Raw genomic sequence first — 27,984 nt, 5'->3', positions numbered from 1 at the left:
TTGTCGATTTGAATTCGAGTTTTGTGCTTATTTAATTAAGGAATTATTTAAAATGGAAAAACACTTAACAATGAAAATATAATTCCATGACGGAAGAATAGTTGATTGCGGTTGGAGCCTTCCGTTTTTTGACTTCTAACTTTTGACTTTCGCCTAGCTCAGCTTGTTGGAGGAAACCTCAAATGGTGAAGCTGTAGTGTTAAAATAAATTGACTTTACAAATGTTTTAAATTTTATTTCATTGCATTATGGCTTTATTGTCATTATTAAAAGCAACAGGCTATTACAATTCAGTGTGTATTACTATATAATGTGCAAAATACATAGTTTTTTACTATATAAATAAATAAATTATTAATTTTTGTATTTAATCACTCATAACATAAATTATACATGTAATATATAACACTAGCCATAATATGTTGGGTTTATCTTAGTTGTTAATTTATAAGCTATTTTAAAATACAAACAATGGAACATTTGCAAAACTCTTGCAATTTCTAGTTGACATAATTGTAAATATTATATAATTATTTACTTATGTATCTATGTACTTATATATAGAAGTATGTGTATGTGCAGAAAATGTATGTATTAAAAAACAAATTAAATTTTTTTAGAATTTTCGAGTTCTTTCGCTTTGGCCACAGTAGTAGAAGTTGTGTTGTCTTCAGTGCTCGATTCCGATTCAGAGGGTACTTCCTCAACGCGATCAACCAGTTTGTGGGTACTGGTTTCGGGCAGAGTGAGCGTCAGCAGACCGGCTACTAACACAAGGCAACCGCAAATAGTCGTTGGAATATACCAGCCGAGTAAGCCCTATAGAATACATATATACAAAAAATATATATAAATAAATATAATTTTAAAAGCAAGATCACAACTTTCACTCACCAACACATCCACCACGTATGGCGCTGAGATGGAGCCCACATGCGCCCACGTTGAGCATGTGCCTAGAGCAGAATTTCTTATTTCGGTGGGAAATAGCTCGGCAGTATATAGGGTAACAATGGAATATGTAGCGGTAATACCGAAACGACCCAACATAGCAAAGGATATTATCCATACAGCATTGTCTGTGATACACCAAAAAATAAAATCATTAATTATTATTGTAACTTTTTTTTTTATTTTGACAACGTCTCTTCCTACCGCTGGGTACAGCCAACACCATCAGTAAGGCCACTCCGGTTAGCATAAACAGTGACATTGTAGTTGTGCGACGACCCGTGAAACGCAGCATTATTACTGGCAACAGATATGAGGGCAGGTCCACTATACCGGTAATGCCGACATAAATGAAACGACTAACCGACATATTAGCGGCGTTCAACGCTGCAAGAAAGTATTCGTAGTACTATAGAGCATAGAGATATTGATACGATTTTCTCACTTACCTGTGACATAGTAACTGAGTGAGGTTACACAAAACATAAAATATGCGGTAAATATGAGACGACGCACCTTCCATGTGCCGAAAAGTTCATGGAATTGCTTGAATGGGCCTTCTCTTAATTTAACCCAGAGTGTTGTTGCTGGCTCAGGCTGTGCCTCCTAGAAAGTGAAAAAAGTTTTCTTGAAGCATATTTATAGAGACACTATTTTATGTATGTAAATTGACAAAAATTAATTAAAACTAAAATATGGATGGCGTCTTTTAAAAAGTTCACGCAAGTGAGGAAAGTGAACTCAGCGCTATGCATTTGGGAGTGACCAGAAACGATTCTTTTACATATGGCTTGAGCAGCTCACAATTTCCGGCCTTAGACCAAGTTTCCTCTGCGTAGACAAACAACATCCATTTGAAGATGAGCTACAGTGAAAATTCTACAAGTCATCATCCTCGTCCAGGTATATATCTATGGTGCAGAGGCATGGACGATCACATCTGATGAGTCGGCGTTACGAGTTTTCGAGAGAAAGGTTCTGCAGAAGATTTCTGGTTCTTTGCGCATTGGCAACGGCGGATACCGCATTCGATGGAACGAGTAGTTCAGCGAAATAAGAGATGCGCCTACGCTGGTTAGGTCATGTCATCGGAATGGATAAAAAAAACTCCAGCTCTGACGGTATTCGACGCAGTACTCGCCGGGGGAAGCAGAGGAAGAGCTCCACTCCGTTGGAAAGACCAGTTGGAGAAGGATCTGCTTAATCTTCAATTGGCGCCAAACAGCGAAAAGAATGAACTCGCTTAATATGAAGCAAAAATTGAAAGTAACTCCCCATTTTGCGCGTTTCCGAGTCAAATTTGATCAGACAATATGTAAATATGTGAATTTATAAAAATAAGTGAAAGTAGTTGCTTAAGAATTAATATGCTAAGTGTTATATTAATTAACAACACTATGTGGGTGAATGGACTTCCTTTACTTTCACACGAACATGTATGTATATACATATATATATGTATATGAATACACATATTGTTCGAAATGTGGTATTTACTGCATACAAAATGAATGGAACTTAAGAATAACAAAATAACAACAACAAAAGAGCTTTGTAATATAAGAACTTACGGCTTTCTTATCGGTGATGGCTTCAATGGGCGCTTTCTGAATTTCATAATGGCATTCCTCTTTGAACAAAATTCTGTAGACCTGCGCGTACCGTTTCTTCGTTATAAGCCAACGTGGCGATTCATTCATCAAACTGAATATAACAACAAAAATTTTGTGCGAGAGTTTTTATAATTTACAGTAGCGGCAGCAACATAACATAACAACAACAAAAGCGCAGAGCAATAGCGATAACGGCAGCAGCGGTGTTTGTATTCCCAAAAAGAAAGCAAGCGTGTATGAAATTGAACGAGAAAAACATAAAACAAAATTAATAAAAAAAATCTAGATTAATAATTGCAAAGGTCAAAAATCTTATTAAATTTAATTACACTTAATAAAAATCTAGCAAAAATTATCACAACATTAAACATATTGCAAACAAAGACCGACTCACTAGCAATTAAAGATGAGCAAAAGCGCCGGCATTGTGAGCGCCAACTGCACATAGCGCCATTGCGGCACCAGATATGCGATCACCGCAAGCATGATCAAGCCAATCGGATAGGAGCCCGAAAAGGCGATCGACATCCAGGAGCGATGTCGCAGGCACACGTTCTCCACAACTGCAATGTGCAATTAAATGCCGTTAGAAATAAATAGAAATCAACAAACACACACAAAATATATTTACTCATAGCAAAAGCGGGATAGAAGAGCGCCGAGGAGGCCGAACCCAAACCAAAGCGGCCCACTAAGAAGAGCTGATACCAGGGCGAAAATGTGCATAATAAGCTCGCCACAATGTAAAGGATGGCGCCTACACTGAAGGCAGTTTTACGACCAAATCTGCGAAATAATTTAAATACCGCCACATAAGCGAGTTTCGACAAGAGACAATGTATATTTACCTATCCGCAAATATGCCAAACGAGAAGGAGCCGAAAAATTTTCCCAACGATATGGCAACCTGCGCCGTGGTACGTTGTATGGCATTATCACATACTAAATCCCAGTCTGCCACAAATGTAGTGTCGGCATCTGAGTACGCGTATTCACCTTCCATTTTACATGGTATCTCTGCCGGCTTGCCGTTCGCCGTTTGTTGTGTGGTGTAGTGCAGTGCCTCTTCGTATGTCATAGCCGCCAGTTTCGGGTAGTCATACTGCCATATGGTGCAACCATCTGTATTGAGATTGTTTTGTGCTATGTTACGCTGTTGCTCCACGGTCCAATTGGTCGACTGTAGATTGGCGACGGCACACCATTGATCTTCGGGTAAGTGGCCCAGTAGCGTGTAGGAAGACACGTGGAAGCCATTGAGTATGTTCGGTGTAACGCAGAGGAAAAAGAGGCTCCTGAAAGAGAATTAAACGCTATTGTTAGTCTATAATAATTTAAACAATCAAATGGGCTTAATTTAATAAGTATTTATACATATGTGAAAATAGTCAACCATAGAATCGGATATTATATTAGGGAATATGGTTAAGACTAATTTTTTTTTGGGGCCAAATATTGGGTGTCATGACGTTTGAAAAATTAACGTCATTGGCTCTCGTTCAAATACGGTAAAGTAAAACAATCACAAAGAATTTTAAATTGTGATTTATGGGAAGTAGGCGTGGTTGTAGCCTCATTTCTTCTATTTTCACAATGTATCGAAAGGATATCCTCTTCTTCTTTACTGGAATATACACCGCTTACGCCGTTATAGCCGTGTTTACAACAGCGCACAGGTCGTTTTCGCAATCTGGCGTCAATTGGAGATTCCAAGCGAAGCCAGGTCCTTCTCCACCTGGTCTTTCCAACAGAGTAGAGGTCTTCCTCTTCCTCTGCTTCCCCCGGCAGGTACTGCGTCGAATACTTTCAGAGCTGGAGTGTTTTCATCCATTCGGACTTTTAATTCATCTATGTTATCTCAACGTTTCATGGAATGCGATATTCGCCGAGGTCAATGCCCAAAGAACCATAAGTCTTCAACAGCACCTTTCTCTCGAAATCAAAAGGGGGGTTTCTCTGCCGAGACTGTTCTTTCGTTTTCATTGGAACGTGGACGAATGGTTCGCCTTCTCATTTTATCTCGCCTTCAAATGGATGTTATTTCGCTATCCAGAGGATACTTGATCTAAGACCGGTGTCGTGAGCTGCTTGAGCTCTATGTAAAGGAATCGTTTCAGGCCACTCGCAAGTGAGGGGAAATCAGAGAACTTTCCTCACTTACGTGAACTTCTACACATGACTCCATCTTCCAAGGACATCAGCATAATATTATGAACCAAGTTGGGCTGAGATTAATCAAGTCGTTCACCAGAAAGTGTAGGCCAGGCGGAAAGCCGGATAGACAGTCACTCATTTCAACTCGTCTCGTCAATGTGATTATTTGTATATATCTAACTCTATATCTATCACTATAAGTTTTAACTGATACCAACAAACGTTAGACGACCAAAGTCGGCTGCGGTTCGACCACAAAATGTCTGGAGCATGTAGTAATAAACCAGATCTCGAAAATTAAAGAAATGAAAATGTATTTATAAATTAAAGCACATATCAGTTCATAAATATTTACATAATATAATTGCAATACTAAATACAGACAAACATAGATTATCCAATTATTTACGTGCTAATTGTGATTTTATTTTTAAGATTTGTCTGTGACTTTAATTAGTTAAACGATCGCTTACTTCCTCATTTAAGTTGTTGCATACTTATTTTACAAACATTTTTATGCACATCTAACGATGATTCAATGTGAATCTGTTCTAATCTGATGTGTAAATACAGGGTGTTTATTTTAGAGGCTTAAAATTTCAACATCTATTGATGATCAAAACGTCAAAAAAATATAGGAATTGGTGCTTCAGAATGGATGATTAACAGTCAGAGATCTTAATGGTATCGTTGAAATATCGGAATGACCAGTGAAAACAGATGGAAACAGGCGATCAATCGACCGAATATCGTGGCAAGGTGAGTCAATGCCGAAAAAATACGTCAAAGCAGGTGAAATATCAAGTCAATATTGACAGTTTTCTTCGATTATCGACGTGTGGAGCACTTTGAATTTTTCCCGACCGTCCAAACCGTTAACAAGGAATACTATTTGAGTGTCATGTGTCATTTGCACGAAGCTATTCGTAAAAACAGGGCGGAATTGAGGACCATACTGTATTTATTATTCGTTTAGCAACCACCGTATTCGCCTGATTTAGCTGCGTGCGACTTCTGGCTATTCAGCAAACTCAAACGATTGCTTCGGAGAAACCGTTTTGTGTCAATTGGAGACATTAAACATGAATCGCTACGCGCATTGAAGGTTATTCGAGAAATTTGCTTTAATAACAGCTTCGAGGATTGGAAAAAACGTTGGCACAAGGGTATTGGGGTCTAGGGGGATTACTTTGAGGAGGACGACTTGAAGAATAAATTAAGAGTTTTAAAATTATGGACAAAGTCTTACTAGTTGTTGCTCATAGTGACCGACCAGTTGGATATTAACATACCCCAGATTATAGACGAGTTAACTCCGACTTGGAAAAAGTGGTTTAACATTTAACCGACAAAAATGTCTTCGTAAGAGGCAGTGTCGAAGATCTTCTGTCTGAAATTTTGTGAACTTAGTAAATGCCTTTCAAAAACTTGTTTGTGCTTGGGAAATATAAGTTTCATGCTTCTAACATCACCCTTTAGTAACTTTGCGGTTAAGATTTCAGACTAAGAGAATTAAGATCAAAGCTTCATACGTACAAAATATATGTATATGGAAACGTGAAAACTTTTCCCAGTATTATTTTTATTGTCGATACTTTTACTTTCAATTAAATAAACACAATCAATTAAATCCCATAAATATTTATATAAAACTTCCACATGATATCACACTCATTAAGAGAAAAGTTTTTCTCTTGCAACAACAGCAACGATGGCTTGCTATCAATGACCTAGTGATTATCTTAAATCAAGTACAGGCTTAGATCTAGTTCTAGAGTAAGAAATAACCTTTGAGAAGTTCTGGCTACGTTCGTAATAATAGCGGAACAGATATTGAAATAGACATAACGGTAAAATCGATACTATGATGAAAGTGTTTGATTTTCTTTAAGACTAATGAAGTGCTACATTTCTTTTGGTTGAAGCTTGTTATTATAAAACTCGCTTGAAACTTTTTATGTATTATTTTAAAGACTAATTTCTTAAAATAAAATTTAAATTACTTTTCCAAAGGAAATACAAAATTAACAAATCAGCACACATTCTGACGACATTGACCACGTGATAAGTTCGAATCTTTTTGGATTGATCGTATACGGCCTAAAAATGTCACAGAGTATTCCAAACTGTTTAAATTTGAAAATAGAAGACTCTGTAAATGACGAAAATGGAGAGGATTTACAGTTTACAAACAAAAGACTACACTTGTATATTGTATAATTTCGTCGAACTTGGAACCGACAACAACAATGCCAGCCTCGAAATCCTACGTAAAATAACTCTTGCCAACAGGTGCTGCTTCGGACTGAGTACCGACGAACAAAGACCAAACTCTACAAGTCACTCATCATCACCGTCCTGCTATATGGTGCAGAGACATGGACGATGATAACTTTTGATGAATCGACCTTACGAGTTTTCGAGAGAAGGGTTCTGCGAAGCTGTATGAGATATACAACGACATTGACATAGTTCAGCAAATTAAGAGACAGCGGCTGCGCTGGCTAGGTCATGTCGTGCGTATGGACGAAAACACTCCAGCCCTGAAAGTATTCGGAGCAGTACCCGCCGGGAGTAGCAGAGGAAGAGGAAGTCCTCCACTCCGTTGGAAAGACTAGGAGAAGGTTCTAGCACCTCTGGGAATTTCCAACTGGCGCCAAACAGTGAAAAGGAAGAAAAACTGGCAAGCTGTTGTAAACTCGGCTATAACAGCGTAAGCGGTGTCTACGCTAATAAAGAAGTAAAAGAAGATATCTTTCAGAAAGTCCCACTTCATACTTGAAACAAGCTAAGTCAAAAATAGATAATAAGGGGGTTATAGGTATCTCTTTTTGAAACTCCGAAAGGGACACCACACATACCCCAGACTAAATTTTAGATCAAAACAAATACTAATGTGGGTCCAACTACAAATATGGATAGTATGTATGTATGTACCTCAAAATGTGTGTCAGTGGTGCACTACCATCTTACCTACATTTTATTTAAAGTGCTACAGCTGCTGGCTGCCCTACGACCTACTAAATAAAACGTAAATACGTGTAAAAATAAAACAAGCCAACCTTGACGAAATGAAAGCAAATCAGCGCTGATTAAATTAGTATTCATATTCTAGAGCTTGATAATGTACGCAGCTAAACGCAGTCGATTTGAGAACTGGAAAATTAGTTGTAACCAGAGGTTATCCGGATTCGCCTAACTTTGAGATTAATTAAGCTAGTAAATCTGTAGAATCGTCAACAAAGACTGCAGCAACAACAGCTACAGCGATTGAAGGTGTATTTCGTAGAACAGATTATGTACGAGTACGCATTTCGTCAATTGCGGTCGGATATTTCCCAATCAGTCAATTTTTAAAACTACACAAAAGTAGAATTTTTGATTTATTTACAAGCACATACATACATACAAACGTTCTTAAAACGCAGCTTGATATCTAAATAACGCTGTGCTTGATTAAATGCGTAAACAAATTATTCAATATTCGTGGCTGGTCGCGGTCATCTGCGCGATCGGAATGCAAATTGTAGCATATCATTATATGCGTACATAAAAAATCATAAATCGGATATAAAACTCGTAGCCTCGTCGCGGCACATGTGACTCATGAAATTTGTATTGTTTGGGTATGTATGTATGTATTGAGTTTTTGGCAGTAAATTAGAATTTAGTAATTTATTCGAGCGGCTCTATCTGAAGTGCCGCTGCTCCAGTGAACTCGAAGACTTAATCGGCTCCAAGAAACTGCAACGGCGTCGGAACGCTTTTTAGGCTTATAAAATATTCATAAATACAAATATATGCACATATGAGTATATAAATATATTTCGTTTTGTGAATAAATAATTACTTCCGAATTTCCGATTTAACAGGTTTTTGCGTGGCGGCTAATGTCAATTAATTATACTACTATATATGTATGTAGTTGGCTAATTACAAAGCAAATGTTTATAATATTGTAATAAATAAAAAATTTGATTTATCTCTGCATAAGCACATGCTTCGATTAATGTTAATAGTTTAGTTTAATAATGAACGCTAACAGATTAAAGCTTCTTACATAACCATTAATATGTTATTATTATGAATTTACATATATTACTTCTAGCACTACAGGTCGTATGAGTGATATTCATAAGTAACGTATTCTGATGCTCATGATAATGATCATTGTTCGATCATCTGATCGAATGTGGATCGTTATTGTCTCATGAATTAAGTATACAGTTTTCCTTATTCAAATAATTTCATTAAATTGTTATTCAATTTTAGGTGACCACTATTTCCTATCAGAAAAAGAAGAAAATACGTTAACTTCCGTTACACTGAAGCTAGTTTCGCACACAGTTCCATTTCTTATATCGTAAAAGGGTATAAAAAGTTCTTAATTTTGATTTTGATATTTATGTATATGCTATAGTGGTCGGATCTGAATAATTTACTCGGAGATTGTACCGTTGTCTTGAACAATAATACACTGCGAATTTGGTTAATACTATTTAGTATATCTAGTCAAAAAAAGATTTCAATACATGTTTCTATGTCCTCGAAACACTTTTCATACGCAATTTTTGGGATGGCCTTCACCACCTTCAGCGAATTTTGTTTTATCTCTTCGATCGACTGAAAACGGGCTCCACGGAGTGGAATTTCAATGGCGAACAAGAAAAAATCACATGGATCCAAATCTGTTAAATTCGGTGGTTGATTGATGATATTCACTGTATTTTTTTTACCAAAGAGACATTTTTACGGTACTCTTTTTGAAAAAAAAAAATTGAGCTTTATAAGGACGAGTCGAGCAAGAACCCGTTTCATACCTAAAATATCCACCAAAATCATTCGAACGGATTCGCGAGAGATGTCGAGCTCTCTTGCCTTCTCTCTAACAATTTCCTGACGATTTTCAAGCACCATATGTTTAACTTTTTAAATTTTGACCAATTGAAGAGGTCAAAGGTCGTCCAGAACGAAGCATATGTTCAACGACCTCTCGAACGCCTTTGAAGGATTTTTACCACACGTAGACTTGTGTTTTTGATAAAACTGAGTCACCATAAGCCTTTTCCAACCTTCGCAATGACTCCGCACAGGAAAATTGGTACTTATTCTTCTTTAATGGCGTATATACCGCTTACGCGGTTACAGCCGAATTAAGAACAGCGCGCCATTCGTTTCTTCTTTTAGCAATTTGGCGTCAGTTGGCGATTTCAAGTGTAGCCAGATCCTTCTCCAGATCTCTTCAACGGGGTGAAGGTCTTCCTCTTCCTCTGTTTCCCCCGGCGGGTACTGCGTCGAATACTCTCAGATCTGTAGTGTTTACATCCATTCGGACGACTTGACCTAGCCAGCGTAGCCTCTGTCTCTTAATTCGCTGAACTATGTCAATGTCGTCGTAGATCTCGTACAGTTCATCGTTCCATTGACGGCGGTATTCGCCGCTGCAAATGCGCAAAGAACCATAAATCTTCCGCAGAACCTTGCTCTCGAAAACACGTAAGGCCGATTTATCAGATGTTGTCATCGTCCAAGCCTCTGCACCATATAGCAGGGCGGGGATGAAGAGCGACTTGTAGAATTTGGTATTTGTTCGTCGAGAGAGAACTTTACTTTAGTTAGTATGCGTTCAGTTTCGAGGCTGACGTTATTATTGGTGTTAATGGAGAAGGATGGAGCCATGTGTAGAAGTTCACACAAGTGAGGAAAGTTCTTTAAGCGAGCAGCATACATTAAAATTGATTTTTAAAATCAGATGGCAGAGTTAGTTCGCTGTGATGGAAAATTATAGACTACTTTTGTTAGAGGCTTGCAAATCAAAACAAGAACGTCTTGCGGTGGTTATTAAGAATGGTAGTAAAGAAAAATAAATAGCTTGGCCAAGATTAGAGTATTCATCAGTAAGGGAAGAGACAAAGGCGGCTTGGATGACTATCGAGAACTATTTGAGCTCTCAGTAGATAAAAATCGAACGTTTGAAGGTCAATCTCCAGATACCTTGCATCAAGTCAGATGGATGGCGAGTCCGATTTATGCATTGAAAATATCACTCCTTAGCACTCAACTGACTAACCAATGACAAGGCGCCAATGTTTGATATTTGCTTTTACATCCTACCTTTTGGCTGTTAAAGCACCTTATCAGGATTTGTGGCTTATGAAGTCTATGAAAATTTTCTTAAATTACAAAGGTTTTGAATGTTGTTTTTACAGACATACAGGTCATGTCGCCCGAATGGATGAAAAATTCCAGCTCTGAGAGTATTCGGCGCAGTACCCGCCGCGGGAAGCAGAGGAAGAGATCCACTCCTTTGGAAATACCAGGTGGAGAAGGACATGGATACACTTGGAATCTCCAATTGACGCCAAACAGCGAAAAGGAGGAACGACTGGATAAGCGGTGTCTACGCCAATAAAGAAAAAGAAGAATATAAAACTTGCCTTTACGAATAAGCAAATATTTTCGTTAGCTTGTTATTATTTGTCACGACTACCTTCATTGTATTTGGTTTATTTTTATTTTTAGCATTATTTTTTAATACCAAAAATACAAAAATTAATGTGCTCGCAATGTAAATTATAGGCCCTCACATTCATAACCGGATAAATGCGCATGCCACTGAATAACGACACATTTCTTTCAAGTACATACATATATACATACATATTTATGTATGTATGTGTGAAATTGCTATTGTTCGTCAATATTATTGCTTTGTCTTTGACATTGATCACCAAAACTGTTTTTCTGAAATGTAATATTTTCACTTCGTGCTTTGTGGTTGCTCGCGAATTTTTTGCGGTTTGAAGGTTATGACGGCTATTTTGCCACACAATGCTACCTGAATTGCATTAATTAGGCTTTTTTGTCGACAAATGAATATTGTTAAAGTAAAAAGCGTTTGTTCGGTGTAATTTTAAAGCAGAAATTGTTTTGACGCTTCATCGACTTTGAGTACTTGGCGGATATAAGTTGTTTTTGCAGCGGCAGAATACATTCTTGAAGCAATTTCGAGGAATGGTGCCGAGTTGACAGTCTTTGGCTGGATAAAAATCCAAGTGCGTTCGAGTTACTTAGCCCCGACTGTTGTGGGAACGGTGGCGGCTATAGGTCTACAATAACAGTATAATTTCTTGGGTTATAACTTTAAGCTCCCAAAGAGTTCTATAATTTAGTACAAAAATGGATGTAATTGGTACATATGTATGTATATTTTACCCGATTCCAGAAGATAATTATTTACATGCCTTTAATTAACTTTAGTCTGTATGTGGAAATTTATTGGCCAACATGCAAGATTTCTTAACAAAGTTTGATGAACATGTTGAACACAACTTAGGATTGTTTTCTCAATGTCTAGTTTACAACCATCTGCCAGTTAAAAAAATTCTTGATCGGAAGAAGAAGTCTTAGTTAACTCACAGATGGCTGCTAACCAGATATTGAAAAAAATGTCTTTAGTGTGAACTGTTTTACTAACTTTAATGAAGATATCTCGACTAATAAGTTAGATTAGCTTAATAGAATACCTAAGTACGCGCACTTTAGAAAACTTAGAAAAAGATTATCTAAATGTTGACGCAATTAGTCTCCAAGTTTGTCTATTATCGAATACTGATTAACTGTGATATTTTTATGGGATATATTATGACAAAAAAATACCCGGAAATTGTAAATAAAACGCAAAAAAATATTTAATTATTCATTAATATTTATTTTATTGCCTTCAAAGTGATACACACCAGATGTAATACACTTATGCACTGGATTTTTCCAGTCCTCGAAACAATTTTCGTAAGCACTTTTTGGGATGGCCTTCAGCGCCTTTAGCGAATTTTGTTTTATCTCTTCTATCGAGTGAAAACGGGTTCCGCGGAGCGCCAATTTCCGTTTCGGTAGCAAGAAAAAATTTCACGGAGCCAAAACTGGTGAATCCGGTGGTTTATCGATGGTATTCATTGCCTTTTTGGTTTTAAATTCGGTCACGATCGTGGCTCGATTCTTCCACAATTCCGGCCATTTTCGACAGATGTTGTCACGTAAGCGCCACAATATGGCCAAATATAACAAATTCATGATCCACCAAATCATGAATATCGAAAAAAAAACAATAATCATAACCTTGATTTTTAAACGGATTTTTCTTGTTTTTTTTTTTGGCTTTTGTCTCGTTTTTCCCCTCCATTCCGATGATTGTTGACTTTTGTGCATGTCAAACTCATAACTCATCTCGTAGTGAGTTATAATGCTCTCCATGAATGTGGTATTCGTACGACCAAGCATGTCCAAAGAGACCTATTTACGGTACTCTTTTCGAAGAAATTCAACTTTATCGGGACGAGTCGAGCAAGAATGCGAACGGACTCGAGAGAGATGTCGACCCATCTCTCTAACACTGGCCTGACGATTTTCAAGCACCACATCCTTCACCCTTTTAATATTTTCATTAGTTGAAGAGGTCAGCTGAAGAGAAAAAAAGAACGAAGCAAGTTCTCAACGATCTCTCGACCGTCTTTGAAAGCTTTGTACCACTGTGGTTTTCAAACTGAACCGCAACGATTCCGCACACGAAATTTGTTTATAAATACAAAATTTTAGATAAATTCTATGTCCGATATTTTTATCCACTGTAAAAATCGCAACGCACTACTAAGGTGTACCGACCGCAGCTGCTATATTTATGTAATACATACACATATTTGCTATAAGAACGCACCTTTGAAGGACATTAATCTTCGGTGCAGCCGAAGTTATCTTTTTTCATATTTTAATATTAATAATTTGAAGTGAAGGACATAGCTTGATAAAAAGGTTAAATACACTAGCGATTACTTATTTACTTTCACTTGAGCACTGTTATTTATTACTTCTCCCTCTTAAAGTTTCGTCTATACTATAAATACTAAATATATTTACAGCGATTTCACTTAAGTATTGATAAACATTGATAAAAACTTGTTTTCACTTTTATCTCCAAGAGTAACGTGATGAATAAATTATCAGTCAATGCCCTTTTATTAAAATCCAATTAAACTACACAGCTTGTATAAATAATTATATGTAAATATGTGTTTGTACAGGGTGCGCCATATTTTATTTAAGTTTTTTAACTGAATAGTTTGATTGGAAGTTCGTCAAGACCCAAGGTAACAACAAGACGCCTTAAGACCTCTTTCACAAAGACATCCGCTTCATTTTGTGTGAAAATATAATATGTGGCCCCATGATAATGTGGTTAAAGTCAGCCCAAACAGCAACTTTTTTATTATACAATGATCTTTCATCAATCTAGAATCGATTTTCTTTTCCCCCCAATATAGCAATTTAGCTCAACCGGTTAGTTAATGTCACAGTAATTCAATGTTTAATGGCGCACCCTGTATACACATAAGTAATACTTTCAGTCTTACAGACATTTAACAATGCATGACAATGCAAAACTGCAATTATCGAGTACAAGTTGTGCAACGTATTTAATAGGTGTATTTCACACACAATTATCTATAAGTATACATACATAAGTATGTGGTGGCACTAGATATAGGTTGTGATTAGAACTTTTAATTTGTTACCGATGTAAGAATGTTCTCGGTATACCGTTATTGATTTTTAATTTGAAACTTCAAACCACTGTTTTCACTGGTTACTGCCATGATGGAAAATTATTGTCTAGTCCGGTTTCTTTTTCGGCAATCGCTCACTTCAATTTGATGAGAATTTGTTGTCGATAGCGTTCCCCATTAATGTTTTCACCCAGGTTTAGCAGCTCATAATATAATATGTCCTTCTGATCCCTTCAAATACAGAGCATTAACTTGGCTTTATGAATATTCGTCTTTGCTGTTCATTTGGCTAGTTTTGACATACAAAAATTGCATTAAGGGTTGCACTATGGATCTATTTTTCATCATCACTCACAATCCGATGCAAGAACGATTACTTTAAAGCAGTATTTTTGACAAGCAAAATCGTCTTTCAACGACTCTTGGCTTCATTGCGTATGGCAATCCAATTTGGTTGTTTTTGTATGTACTCGTATTAGGCTGTTTTTAAACGTTTGGAAATGACTGCCTGAGTGACTCTCAAAGATAATGCGAGTTTTCCTTATGTTTGGTAGTAGTCTTCAACGTCTAATGCTTCCAGGTCCTCAAGTAATCTTTTTTGGACACGCAAAACGTTTTTCGTCTTTCAAGAATTTTCAATTGATACATCCTATCAACATTCAATTGATACATGGTCCAACGCCGTACCAGGAATACGTTCCCCAGACTACCACCGCTGTGATGTGGTTTTTGTGGTGTATCTGTAGTTATATGTCTTACACCCGGTGCGATGGACAAATAATTTGCCAAGGCATCCAATACGATTCACCTTTGTTTGATATTTCTTAAGTACTCTTTTCCAAAATTTGATGATCTTTTCTAAATGTTCTCTAGTAAAGTTCAACCATGCTTTTATGTTTCTTTTGGATTACAATGTTCTTCTTCGACTCATTCCTCCAAACTACATTTATTTTAGCCAAAATCCTTTGAGAAGATTTGAAAGGATCAGCCTTGTTTTTTCTACTGGTGGTTTCAGCAGCATGTTCCGTTGTTTTACGTGCAGGAGCTTTGCGGATTTTTCTATTTTTTTTTTATCAAATTTGAGTTATATACCATTTTCCTCGAACAACTCATAATTTTGGCAATGTGAGAAATAAACTTGTGCCAACGATTTTTCCAATTCTCGAAACAGTTGTTAATGTTAATTTTCGGAATAGCTCTCAAACACGAAGAGGTCGTTTGAGTTTGCTGAATAGCTAGAAGTCACACGGAGTTAAATGAATGGCGAAAAACTCACGAAGAATCAAGGCTGTGTGCGGCGGTGCATTATCGTGGTGCAAAAACCAAGATTCCGACCTCTTTCTACGAATAACTTCGCGCAAACGACAAATAACACTCAAATAGTATTCCTTCTTGATAGTTTGGCTGGTCGGAATAAAATGTCAATGTAACCTTGATTTTTTACCAGCTTGTTTTTTTGGCTTCGACTCATCTTGCCACGATATTCTGCCGATTGATCGATTAAATCCAAATTATTTTTCAAAATGGTTTTTAATGATCCTTCCGATATTCCAACGATGGCGGTAAGATCTCTGACTGTTAACAATTGAATCTCAAGCAGCAATCCTTTAATTTTTTGGCATGTTGATCATCAGTTATTGTTGATGGCCGTCATGAAAGTGGTGCGTCGTCGACGAATTCTCGACCCTCTTTGAATAATTTATACCACTCAAAAACACTTGCTTGCGACAAACAATTGAAAACCAAATGTGAATGACCCTCGTTAGAAAAAAGTTCTTACATAAATATACATACATACATATGTAAAGTTATTGGACATTCAAAAAAGTCATCATGTAAATATATATATCCCTCTAGGTTTAAGAAATGCCCCTTCTTATCAAATTGACAGTTGTACTTTAACCATTATTAGCCCACTTGGTGCATAATCGACCACACGTACTTATATAATAACTTCTTATTTACATAGTTATATGCAAATACACTCAGTTTAGTACAAATGTAACTACATCCGCATTATCAATATTTATGTGCAAAGAAACGTGAACGAATAAGTAATAATTGATAGAAGCTTACTATATTTAGAAACAGATTTATCAGCTCGCAGTGATTGCATAGCGCCAGGGGCAAAAGGTGGCCACATACATGCATATGTATGTACATAGTTAGATCTATGTAACCATATGCTTGCGCACATACATTGGGAAGGTCTTTCAAAATATTTTTAATTAATTTTTTTATTTTTAATGTCCCTCCCTTTCAGCAATTTAATAAATAAATAAATAAATTTTTTTTTTCCTAATACCCAAAAATATAACCGATTGTAGTCTGCTCTCTGTATAATGAACTATAATCGCCACGAGAGCCTTAAATATTCTTAACTCAAGACCAAAATTACATTGAAGAAATCTGACGAATTATGTTTCTTCACCCATATTTCAGAACATCCCTAATACTATACATGAGCCGAAAACATACGTAGTAGTGAGTGCTGACAGCACGAGATCCATATGCGCATATAGACTATGTTCACTATAGTGCTTTTGTAGAACGTGATCGTAACGTGCCAGATTTGTTAATGGAATGTATACGTTAACAAAATGTATACATACATATGTATGTGTACATTTATATTTAAAAATATATATGTTTTATTTTGTGCAGATCGTCAGTGATTATGTTAGTTTTTACTTTGAAACAACGCATTTAGGTTAAAGACAGCTGCGATACATTTAGTGTTTTTGTTTTCAATAGATAAGTATTTTCTTCATAAAATTACTTGTCGAATATTTACTTCAAATAATTGAAACAATGCGGCTACAAAATATAAACGAATTTAAGTGACAAGAAATATAAATATCTATATATTTTAAACCAAAAACCAACGAGATAATTATTATTCATGGTGGAAACACACGCCCGCAGAATAGGGCTGACAGATCAAGAAGACTGCTGGAAATGACTAGAGCCAGACACCATGGAAACAATGGAACATCACTTGTCCCAAATTGGCAATACTACCCTATTAGCATTTTGAGTCCTTACGGTATAATACACTGGAGGAGGTATCGCTAATGAGGTCGCAGAGTCTGTTAAAACTTGGGTCAAGCGAAGGCAACCTAAAGAATGACTACTCCTCATGAACCTAGTAACAGAACTCCATCTGGTATCGTAAAGGTCCAAAGCTGGTCTATGCGTGGCTCATTACCTACTACCAGATTAACCAAACCCAACCTATTACTCATATGTAAGCAATAAACAATTCAGACAGATTCTTAAATAAGTAAATTATCCACAACTTTCGAATTGGCTACTAATTAACAAGGATAAACTAAATTAATTATTAATTATGTAGTGATTAATAACTTTTTCTGAATTATTTTATAACTAATTACTAATTTATTAAGTTAATTCTTTTTTTTACTAATAAATGACTAAAAAAATTCAAATTGATTAGTAACTGACTAAATTATTTCCTATTTGACCAATAACTAAACAATTTTTCATATTTTATAAATAATTAGCTAATAATTGAGTAATTTAATTCGTAATTAAACAACTATTGTCTATAAAATAACAAATTTAATTCCTAATTGACTTATAATCACATACAAATTGACTAAACTAATTCAAAATTCATTAAAAATAACTATTTTTCTTAATTGACAAGTAATTACTTAATGATTCACTAACATAACTTCTAATTGAATACTAATTTATTATTCATTAACTGATAAATGACTTCATTTATTTCTAATTGATTGATAATTAACAAAGAAATTCTTAAATTTTTGGAAAAAATATTTCAAACTCGGCCACTGCGACACCATTTCCGGTAAGCCCTCGGAAAAAAGATGCGCTCGCCTTGGCAGAATAACTCCTTACCGGATCATCAACTTGGACGAAGGAAAAAAACTGAAAATTTTATGGCAGAAATTTTTACGAAAAAAAAGAAAATTTCAGTGAAAATTTCGCGACATTTATTTTCATTCAAATAGTTGTAATCGAAAACAAATCCTTCATCCAAGCCTTTAAGAATTGTATCTCAGAGACCTGTGTAAAATTTCATGATGATCAGTTGTGTAGTTCTCTAGAAATCTTGCCAACCGACTTCAAAAACATAGTTTTGGGAAAAACGCGTTTAAAGAAGGCGCGTTTAGTATAGCTTACTCTACTTACTCGGATCAATAGGACAATATTCTAGAGGTGTTGTAGAATTTAATAAGACCATAAAAAAATCGATTTTTTGAAACCACTAAACTCATGGCGAAGTTTTTTAGGGATCATAATAGTTCGTCAGTTTTCGAGATTTCGGAATACACCTACATATCAAATGTGCATTTTGAAGTTCTATTGATGATTTGTCGGAATCGGTCAGATCGGATAACTTTATCACATATCGCCCGTACAACCGATTATTCAGGTTTTTTAAAGTTCGCTTTGAAAATTGCTAGCTCGAAACCGGTTTTAGAACCATAGTCTCTTGGACAAAGAAATATTCTACTTTTGCTTTGGCTTATATTCTTGCTTTACTTTGGCTTATATTCTTGCAAATCTTACGCCCTCTCTGATGATAATTTAATACTCTGTAATCTGCTATACTCATCTATATGAAAGTACTTCTCTTATAACCTAAAAACTCCAAATTGTAATAAATTGAAATTTTATTTTGACACTTTAATTAATCGATTCTTGGTTATATGAAATTTATTTTGTATAAGCTATTTTCAATTTTCTTCTCACATTATTGCGTAAGCTAAAAATAAAATACAATTTGTATTGTTAAGCTAACCTTTCCCCATTTTTCACTTTCTTCCGCATTGATTTCATTATTGTTGATGAGAATATGTCATTTATGTGTTTTTAATGCGAAATCGTTCAATCGGAAAATAATCAAGTATGAAGCAAAAGTGCGACAGGGTGTTTCAAGTAAGAACAAATGACACTTGTGGAACGATTGCAGAACCGCTTATATAATGTCAGTCTAACATGGTCGCTTTAAATAACAACAAATTTATTTCGAGTTAAAAGAGAAGCTAAGTAAGTATTTTGAATATTCTAGAAAATTGATTAATAAAATCCGAAATAAACCAATCAGCTGATAAATTGCATGACTTCTTAAAAAATCGTGTAGAGAAGCAACTTCTAGTTCTAATCACACGTGTAACAAGTTCGCGTAAAATATATGCAAATGGCTTCCAAAAACCCGATTGTTCAGATATGATATTTTGCATATTACAACTGCTTTGAATGCGCACCAAATTCACAACGCTTTATTTTCACTTATAAATATGTACATATGTATGTATACCCATTTATTATGTATTATATCACAGTCAGTTGATTCATGATTTGATCTAATTATTTGTTTTTCGTTTATGGGAAAAGGCGGTGAATGAGTATAATCGTTTTTAGCGAATTAGCGAATAATAGATGCAGTTTTTACTCGAAAATAGTAATAGATATTGTGTAATGCTAAATTTTTTTCGGTAATTACATTTAGAGATTGCTGCAAAATTGAAATTTCCGCTTTTTAGCATGCAACAGTTTACAGCTGTTGGCAAGTAAATAACAGTTATTAGCATTCAATGAAATTATTATTTCCGAACCTTGATCCCAATGATGATACTAGTTCTACTATATAAGTATTTATAAATTTTTCGTAAAAATTTAACTTTTGTTGGATGAAATTTTCAAAATAATTGACTTGTCTCACTAACAATATTAACTCAATCCAATTTAAGTAATAACACAGCTTAGCCAAAAAAAAAAATAATTTTTAAAATTTTTATTTTTTTTTGTATGTATTTTTAAAACATGAGACTTATATCATAATTTATAAAAAACCATAGTAAAAGGTTCCAGCAACGTTTTTAAGGGGTTACATGGGTTTACTTGTTTCCAAAAGTCAATTATTTTATTGTCTTATTAAACTCTACAAAAGTCTACTCTAGAATATTGTCTTAAATTTTCAAGTTGATTCGGGTAATAGTTTCGGAGATATAGCCTTGAGAACTAGCTAGCTTGGCTAAGTACGTCGTCCTTAAACGCGTTTTTCTCGAAACTGTGTATTTTGAAGTCGTTTGGCAAGATTTCTTGAGAACTACTCAACCGATCTTCACGAAATTTTACACAGGCCTTTGAGATACAATTCTTAAAGACTTGGACGAAGAACGTTTTTTTTTATTACAACTATTTGAAAAAAAGTGTCGCAAAATGTTCACTGAAGTTTTAATTTTTTTGGAAAAATGTATGCCAAAAATCCAATTTTCACTTTTTTCCTTCGTTCAAGTTGTAAGTTAAGGTTTTAACTAAAGCACGTATTTTTTCACTTCAGATGATCCTATAAGGAGGTATCCTGCCAACGCGGGCGCATTTTTTTCCGGAGGGTCACCGGATATGGCGTCGCAGTGGCCGAGTTTAAAATATTTATTTCAAAAATTTTAGAATTTCTTTGATAATTCTGAATATTTGTATCAATAAAAAATTTTAAGAAAATATTTCAATTTTTATATGAGAAAAAAAATATTGAAAAAGGCTGTATTTTACCCGATGTAACCCTTTAATGCGAAGAAAGGAATTCCTCTACTAAGAAAGAGGGCAACACTATTGCTGGAAGAAAATTTTAAAGCACATTTCCCAACTTCGACCCGTTCATCGATATTAGTATCGACTAATCGAGAATATTATGCATAGATTTGGTTTTGTTGGAGAAATTTTCAAAAAAGTTGAAAAGTGTATAACCGTTGTTATTGAAATCATTCTTATGGTCTTGCAACATGTTGCTACAGAGTATAATAGTTTTTTTCACCTGACGATTGTATGTATCACCAAAAAATAATGGAGTTGATATCGGTATATATGTTATGCCACGATCGTTTGTAGAAATCAGCCAGATTTATCACATTTCTCCCATACAACCGACTATTCAGTTCGCTAGATCGAACCCACGTACCTATTAGAAATATTTCCGACAGTTGTCTTATACCGCATATATGGGCAAATATGTGATTTATTTTAATAAAATTGAGGGAACGAGTATTTCTATTATCATGCCCGAATTGGATAAAATCTGGGGAAAACTGGCCCTAGGCCCCATATAACTTACAAGCCTTATTTCCCCTGGCTTTGATACTGACAAGTTGCAAGAGTAAAAAATGACCGGTTACACCCGAACTTAGCCTTTTCTTACTTGTTACACAAATTATTTGAATTTCACAATATTTTTATCAAAACATATAATCTATTGTTTTGATGAAAACATCGTTAAATACAAATTTTTATGTTAGTTTTAAAAGTTTTTATATGTTGTTTTTAGTAATTATATAATTTTAAATGTAAGCAAATTTTTTAAACAATTAGGGCTATTGTATTATAATTAAGCAATGAACTTATCTCACTAAATGAAAATAACTAAATAATTATACTATTTATTTAATTTTTTTGAACATGTAAAATTACATGGTTGTAAAGTTGAGAAAATTGGTTGTTGTGATAATTAATCACAAAAAAAAATTAAAATAACAATAATTAATTTCATATGACCCTGAAATACATATATGTATGTACATAGTTATAAATATGGATTAGTTAATGCCCTTTATGTATATTGTAATAATATAAATTTGGGCACATAATTAATTAAAACAAATCGATTTATTTTATTTTAATTATACAAGTTTTTGTTTTCACGTGGAAAAATTTTCAAACAACACACACTCCTCGATGCTAGTGCTGTTGGAAGATGTGGCGTGTAACTTTAGCGTGTTTTGCGTTGTATTGCAGATATTATGGTCGTGACGCTCGTGTAGTGGAGTACAGTTTACTGTATGGAAACCCACAAATTTTCTCAGTTCTCAAAATGGCACACACGCTAACCGAAAATATCACAAAATAGGTTTAAATCTTCTGACAGTAATATGGCCCTTGACACATGTATGACATGCCTGAACAGTCTCTATTAAGCCCTAACGATTTTATATCTAATATGTATGTATGTATATCCTGAACAGAGTTTATTAAGTTTGTAGTTAATACGCAAAAGGAAATGTCGGGAATCCTATAAAATGCAATAAATGAATAGCATGACGAGTTGAGTCAATTTAGCCATGTCCGTCCGTCTTTATACGTTTTGTACATGTCATTTTCCTCCCGAGAATCTGTACATTTGTCAGAACCGCCGATATCACTATCTGATATGGGTGCCATACATACTGAACGATCACGATCAAGTTCTTGAGTTGAAAACTTTTTTACTTGACGAGAAATTCTCACCCAATTTGGTAAAGAATATATTCCAAGGTAACGGTACAATCCTACCACAAATTTTTCATATCGTCCTAATTATATATATAGCTTCCATACAAACTATTCGGTCAAAATGTAGACCTTGATTATTGTCCGAGGCAACGGAACTTCTAGATCGGACGATCTATAGTATATACATAGCTGCCATACAAACTGAACGATCAAAATCAAGTTCTGGTATAGAGGTTTTTTAATTTGTAAAGGGTATTATAGCTTCGATGCAACCGAAATTAACGTTTTTTTTTTTAAGCGGGGAGATACCCCTAGAATTTTAAAAAAATTAAAAATTTTGTTTTCGCTCCAATCAGTTGAAAAACTATTCAAAAATATAGTTCCAAAGTTTCATTGGTATACTCCGAATATTTTCGAAGAAATAGGCCGCAGAACCAGTGCACTTCAAGCAACGGCTGTGTAGGTACCAAAACTTTGGAGGCTCGTTTCCTCAAAACTACATTTTTTTCCAGTCGTCAAAATTGCGAGCGAATTATTTAACCGATTTACTTGAACTAAAACGTATTTTATAGACAGTTTAATACTGAAGTGCGTAATAGAGCGCTTTTCTGAGAAAAATGGCATTTTGACAGTGGTTTAACTATTTTAATGTCGAAAAACAAGGGTAAAAGCGGCAGTTTTTATAAAATCCAGGCCTACATCGGCAATTTTCCGAAATTCTCAAAACCCCTCTAATATGCACTTAATAGAAGGTTCTTAATTAAAAAAAAATTTCGTTTCAAAAAAGTAGCCTAGCCAGGAAGTTGACGGCCACAAAAAATTTCAATCAACGGGATCGTTGATATTTCCGCCATTTTTTATTTTGTTGTTCAATAATACCTCTTACTATACAAGTATATGCAAAATATGGTTAATTGTGGGCATGAGAAAGTAATCATAAGCCTTTATAAATTTTATTGAACTGTGAGTCGTTCAACACCTTTTAACTATTTTGAAATTCAAGAAAAAACTATAGCCCAAAAATACTACCGAAGTGTCAGTCAAGTGCGACGAATAATGAAAACGTATGTAAATACATATGTATGTGTTATTATTAATAATATTTTTTTCGTCATTAAACGTTTACAAATGCTATTTGCTCGTATGTGCTTTCATTGATAATTGCATTCTTGAACGTGTGTTTGCACGTATTCAACTCAAAACCTTTGCATTTTAAAATCTTTCGAAAGCTCATTTGTGCTAGAATATGCAAATTTGTACACACCATTAATATATAAGTACATATGTATGTATCTTATATGTATTACATGTGTAATACATACATATACATATGTCAAACCAAACGTGCAAGTAGCCAAAATTGCAAGCAAACTTCTAAAATGACATAAATCAAGTTGAAATTTTCTCCATAAGCATCTTTAAAGTCTAAAGACCAAAAATTATTATTTTATGCCAAAAATCACACATTTATTACCTAAAATTTTTGATTAACACTTCAAAAAAATTATTGTAAAAAGTTGCAATCTTTTCATTTCGCTTAAAAATCAAATTTTAGTTAAGCAATTTTAGCAGTTTGTGCAGTTTTATGTGTTTGCCAAATTTTGTTTTTCGCCAGAATTTTAGTCAAAAACTTGATGACTGTTTATTTTGCCTCTTAAATTTTCTTTCAAAATGTTGTCAATTTCGTGTGTAAAATAAACTTTATAGCACCTCAGAATTGACGCTACTATATTGTGTGCTGAAGCGTTTATTAAAGACACTTGTATTTGGAATACAAAAATAGTTGCATGCGCATTTATTGGCGCCAAATTGTAGTAGTAGAGGCCTCTTCTATGTAGATAAGCTGTACCTAGTATTATGTATCGGATATTATTGAGAATTTGTCAAATAAATCACTAATTTTTTTTTTCGATATCATAAAGTGTTCTTATATGCGAAACTAGGTGTTAAAACTTGCGAAAATTTTTATTCAATCGGTCCAAATTATGCAGAGATATTGTAATTATCTTGAACATTCTTTTATTGGGTTAAAGTTCCAATTGAGAAACGGTAATAACTTCCATAAGTCTATAACTTCTTATCTGAAGCCTAAACACTCGTATCGTGAACCGTATATAACAATCGTTGTGATTTACGTGAGTATCTGCCGGCGATGGCCTAACTCCACGGTGCTTTTTTAAAGCACATAGATCAAAACAATGCCTTGATCAGCGCCCCAAATAATGCATTTGTTTGCAAGTATTTTTTGGTTCCACTTGGTCGAGTTCGAGGCCGATCTAAAACCTCTGCCATACTGTGTGTCTGGCACCCGGCCGCAGTGCGACTCCTCACTGAATTGACTTTTTCAATCGTACTTGCCTTTAAGTTTAAACCACAGCCACCACGAATCTACCTAAAGGGCCAAACCCAACGAGCATATTGGAGAGAATTTCAAAGGCTAACTAACTTAAGTCTCCGGTCAGACCTTGTAACTCTTGCTACTACCATTTGAGCACCCATCAAACTCAATGACTGGTGACATTTGTCGCTAAATGTCTTCCCATTAGAAGGAATCTCATTCAAAGTATGTATATAATATCATTTTAAGCTGAGTATTATAGCACTATTTTGGACAAAGGCTATTCTGAAATATCGAGGCAAGCCAAAAAATACAGAGTGCATATTGGATTTTAGTCGTTTCTTACGACAGCCATACCTTACCGCGGACAAATTCTAACCCCTGCCCTCTCGGGCCCCGAAATTTGTAACACACAAAAGGAAATGTCGGAAAATCCACAAAATATTTATTTTATCAGACGTGTTATTGTTGTTTTAGTGGCAGAAAGGATCCCTAAAAAAAATGTTGAGGAATAACACGGAATTATAAGCACTTGGTAGGATAAAACGCTGGGTCCGTTTCGAACTGTCGCAGAAACAGAATGTAGGCATCTCTGCTAGATGTTTGGACGATTTTTTCCAACAAATTTAGTCTATTTCGAACAATTAATAGGTTTTCTAACCGCAAAGCAAAATATAGAATAATTTCAGAAACATTTTTAACGCTTATTTTGTATGACTTTGAAGATGATTTATACCAAACTTAGTGTACCGATCAACGGTTTCTGATCTCTTATGAGGAAGGATCGTCGTTTACTTAGAGAACAAAGAACGGCCATTTTTGAATGACATACTAAATTATATATTTAATTTAGCCGAATAGTTCGCTCAAATAATGGATAACAATCGAAAATACTGGATCAGATTAATAGAAATTATAATTTATTATACCCTATGTAGGGTATATTAAGTTTGCTATAAAGTTGGAACACCCAGAAAGAAATCACGGAAAGGTGACGAACTGAATCGATTTATCCATGTCTGTCTATTTGTAAGTATGTACGAGAACTACACATTCAGATTTGGAGATCATTTTCTCACCAAGAAGTTGCTCATTTGGCGGAACCGCCGATATCTTCTTTATAGAATGTAGTTGCCATACAAACTGAATGATCCAACTCTTAGTCTTGTATTGACAGCTCTAGCTGGATTATTGTCTAAGTCAACAGCACAAACTTCGAAGAACTTAATCAGATCGGATCACTATAGCATATGGCGCCGTATTATGGGGGCAGCTGAAGTAAACACTTTTTCTTGTTTTTTGTACTACATTTATTTTTATTGGCATTGCTCGAAGAAGTATAGTATTAAAATTTTAATTCAATCCCATCTAAAAACCATTACTATGCTATTAATAAAGATAATTTTCCAAAAAAATTGAATTTCGTAAATTTTTGCATGACAGTGTCTTCACATTTACCATAATGTATTTGCATTGAGCCCTTGAAATCATCAGTTGATGCACTTTCCTTTCAATTTATTTTCGCGTCACTTGTTTGCAAGAAATATATTTTGAAATGCCGAAATTATTGATTGACAGACACAGACGAAGGGCAGCGAAGGGAATCGATACATTTTCATGCTCTGCGCACCTATGTTTTTGTTTTTGTTTGTATTTCAAATGGCTAAAAACATATTTCGCTACTTATTAGAATATGGAGCAAATAATTACCAAACAAAAGCGCCGCCAGTGCCGACACGTTCCAACTGTTCGGTGAGTAAATCTTTCAACTTCTCTTCGCTGATGGTCTCCCTTGCCTTCTCACTGCATTCGGATTTCAGTTTTGCCGTCATCGTTTGGATATTGGTTCTCGTATTGTCAATGAACGAATAACGGTTGTTTGATTTGACAGAGTTTAGTTAAGAATTTTTGTTTTGAAATTTACGCAAAAATATTTTTTCGTACAAAAATTTTCAAAATTTTTTGTTTATTATTAAATGTTATTTTCTTAGTATTTTTATAATTTTTTAAATTTATTCCAAAATTTTTTGGTTTCACACTTTAATGTTTATTGATTTGATGGTTGTCTTTTGTTGTTTGTGTTTACCAATTAGAAAATACACTTCATTGCACTTTCACTTTTCACGCATCACGCGAACCGCGCTCCGAATTTTCCTTCTTTACGTTTTGTGTTCGCCGCGTTGTTGTTGTTGTAATTTTTCATTGGCGCCAAATGCGGTCAACTGGTTGTTGTCGTCGCGTAAATTCACCCGTACAATAGCAACAAAAAGTGGCGCGTATAAAAAGATTTTATATAGCACGATCAACAACACCAACAACAACAATAGAAATGTGAATGTGATCTCAACAGCGCCAACACAGTGCGACGCTTCGTTATTTTTACAGCCCCACGCACAACGCCAACAACGAGTGCAACAACAATGCTGCAAAAATGCGTGACTGGGAAGTCTTCGCCGATAATAGCAGCCGGCTGCGTCGCTAACGGTTCTGTGTGTGGCAATGTATGCTAAATCTGCGAAAAGAAATCTGAACGCAGCGAGGTCTGCTTTTCCCAAATTTCACTGCAAACGTCAATTAGAATGGCGCTGCGCTGCAATGGCCAACTGGCAGCTGGCGTGTTCTTGTCAGCTCGCAAACCACCTTTACGTTGTGCTGCGGTGTCTGTCTTCCCAGTCGTCTCGACGTTTGCGCTTAAAAAAAAAACACGCGATTTTCAATGTAGAACAACAATAACAATACAACCAATAAGGCTGACTGAAAGAAAGGTGAAAAGTGCGCCCAGTGCCGTACGGAAATCTCTGATCGCGGAGTACAACTTAGAGCCTTAGCTAGTTTTTTTTTATTATTTATTTATTTCCTTTTTAATTTATGTTTTGTGCCTAATTTTATTCATTTATTTCGTATTTAAATTGTTTATTTACGTTTAGTCTGTTCGCGTCGAGTGCGTTACACCGACTAAATCGAGCGCCTGCTGATCGCAAATTGTTATAGTCGAGCGCCCGAACATTTCTGTGCAGCTGTTCGATCGTCGACTGCGGCTGCGCCACTGTCGCGTCGCTGTTGCGGCGCTTCGACTGTGAAATTGGCCGCACGAGACGAACAGCCGACC

The 27,984-nt window shown here is 35.3% G+C and overlaps 1 protein-coding gene across 1 annotated transcript; it reads right to left on the bottom strand.

The window, feature by feature from the left end:
- Positions 1–356: 356 nt before the first annotated feature.
- LOC120766322 (organic cation transporter protein) lies at positions 357–26,852 on the bottom strand. The gene is made up of 9 exons (XM_040091746.1): positions 26,586–26,852; positions 3,413–3,859; positions 3,196–3,350; positions 2,959–3,127; positions 2,523–2,655; positions 1,401–1,557; positions 1,156–1,338; positions 895–1,079; positions 357–819 (listed from the first exon to the last, which is right to left on the bottom strand). The coding sequence occupies exons 1-9, from the start codon at positions 26,705–26,707 to the stop codon at positions 607–609; spliced, it is 1,764 nt and encodes a 587-aa protein (XP_039947680.1). The 5' UTR covers positions 26,708–26,852; the 3' UTR covers positions 357–606.
- Between the last annotated feature and the right edge of the window lie 1,132 nt (positions 26,853–27,984).

The sequence above is a fragment of the Bactrocera tryoni genome, chromosome 1 (genome assembly GCF_016617805.1).
Source record: "Bactrocera tryoni isolate S06 chromosome 1, CSIRO_BtryS06_freeze2, whole genome shotgun sequence".
NCBI lineage: Eukaryota > Metazoa > Arthropoda > Insecta > Diptera > Tephritidae > Bactrocera > Bactrocera tryoni.
The sequence above is the reverse complement of the archived record's forward strand: the minus strand, read 5'-3'. Positions and strand labels throughout refer to the sequence as shown.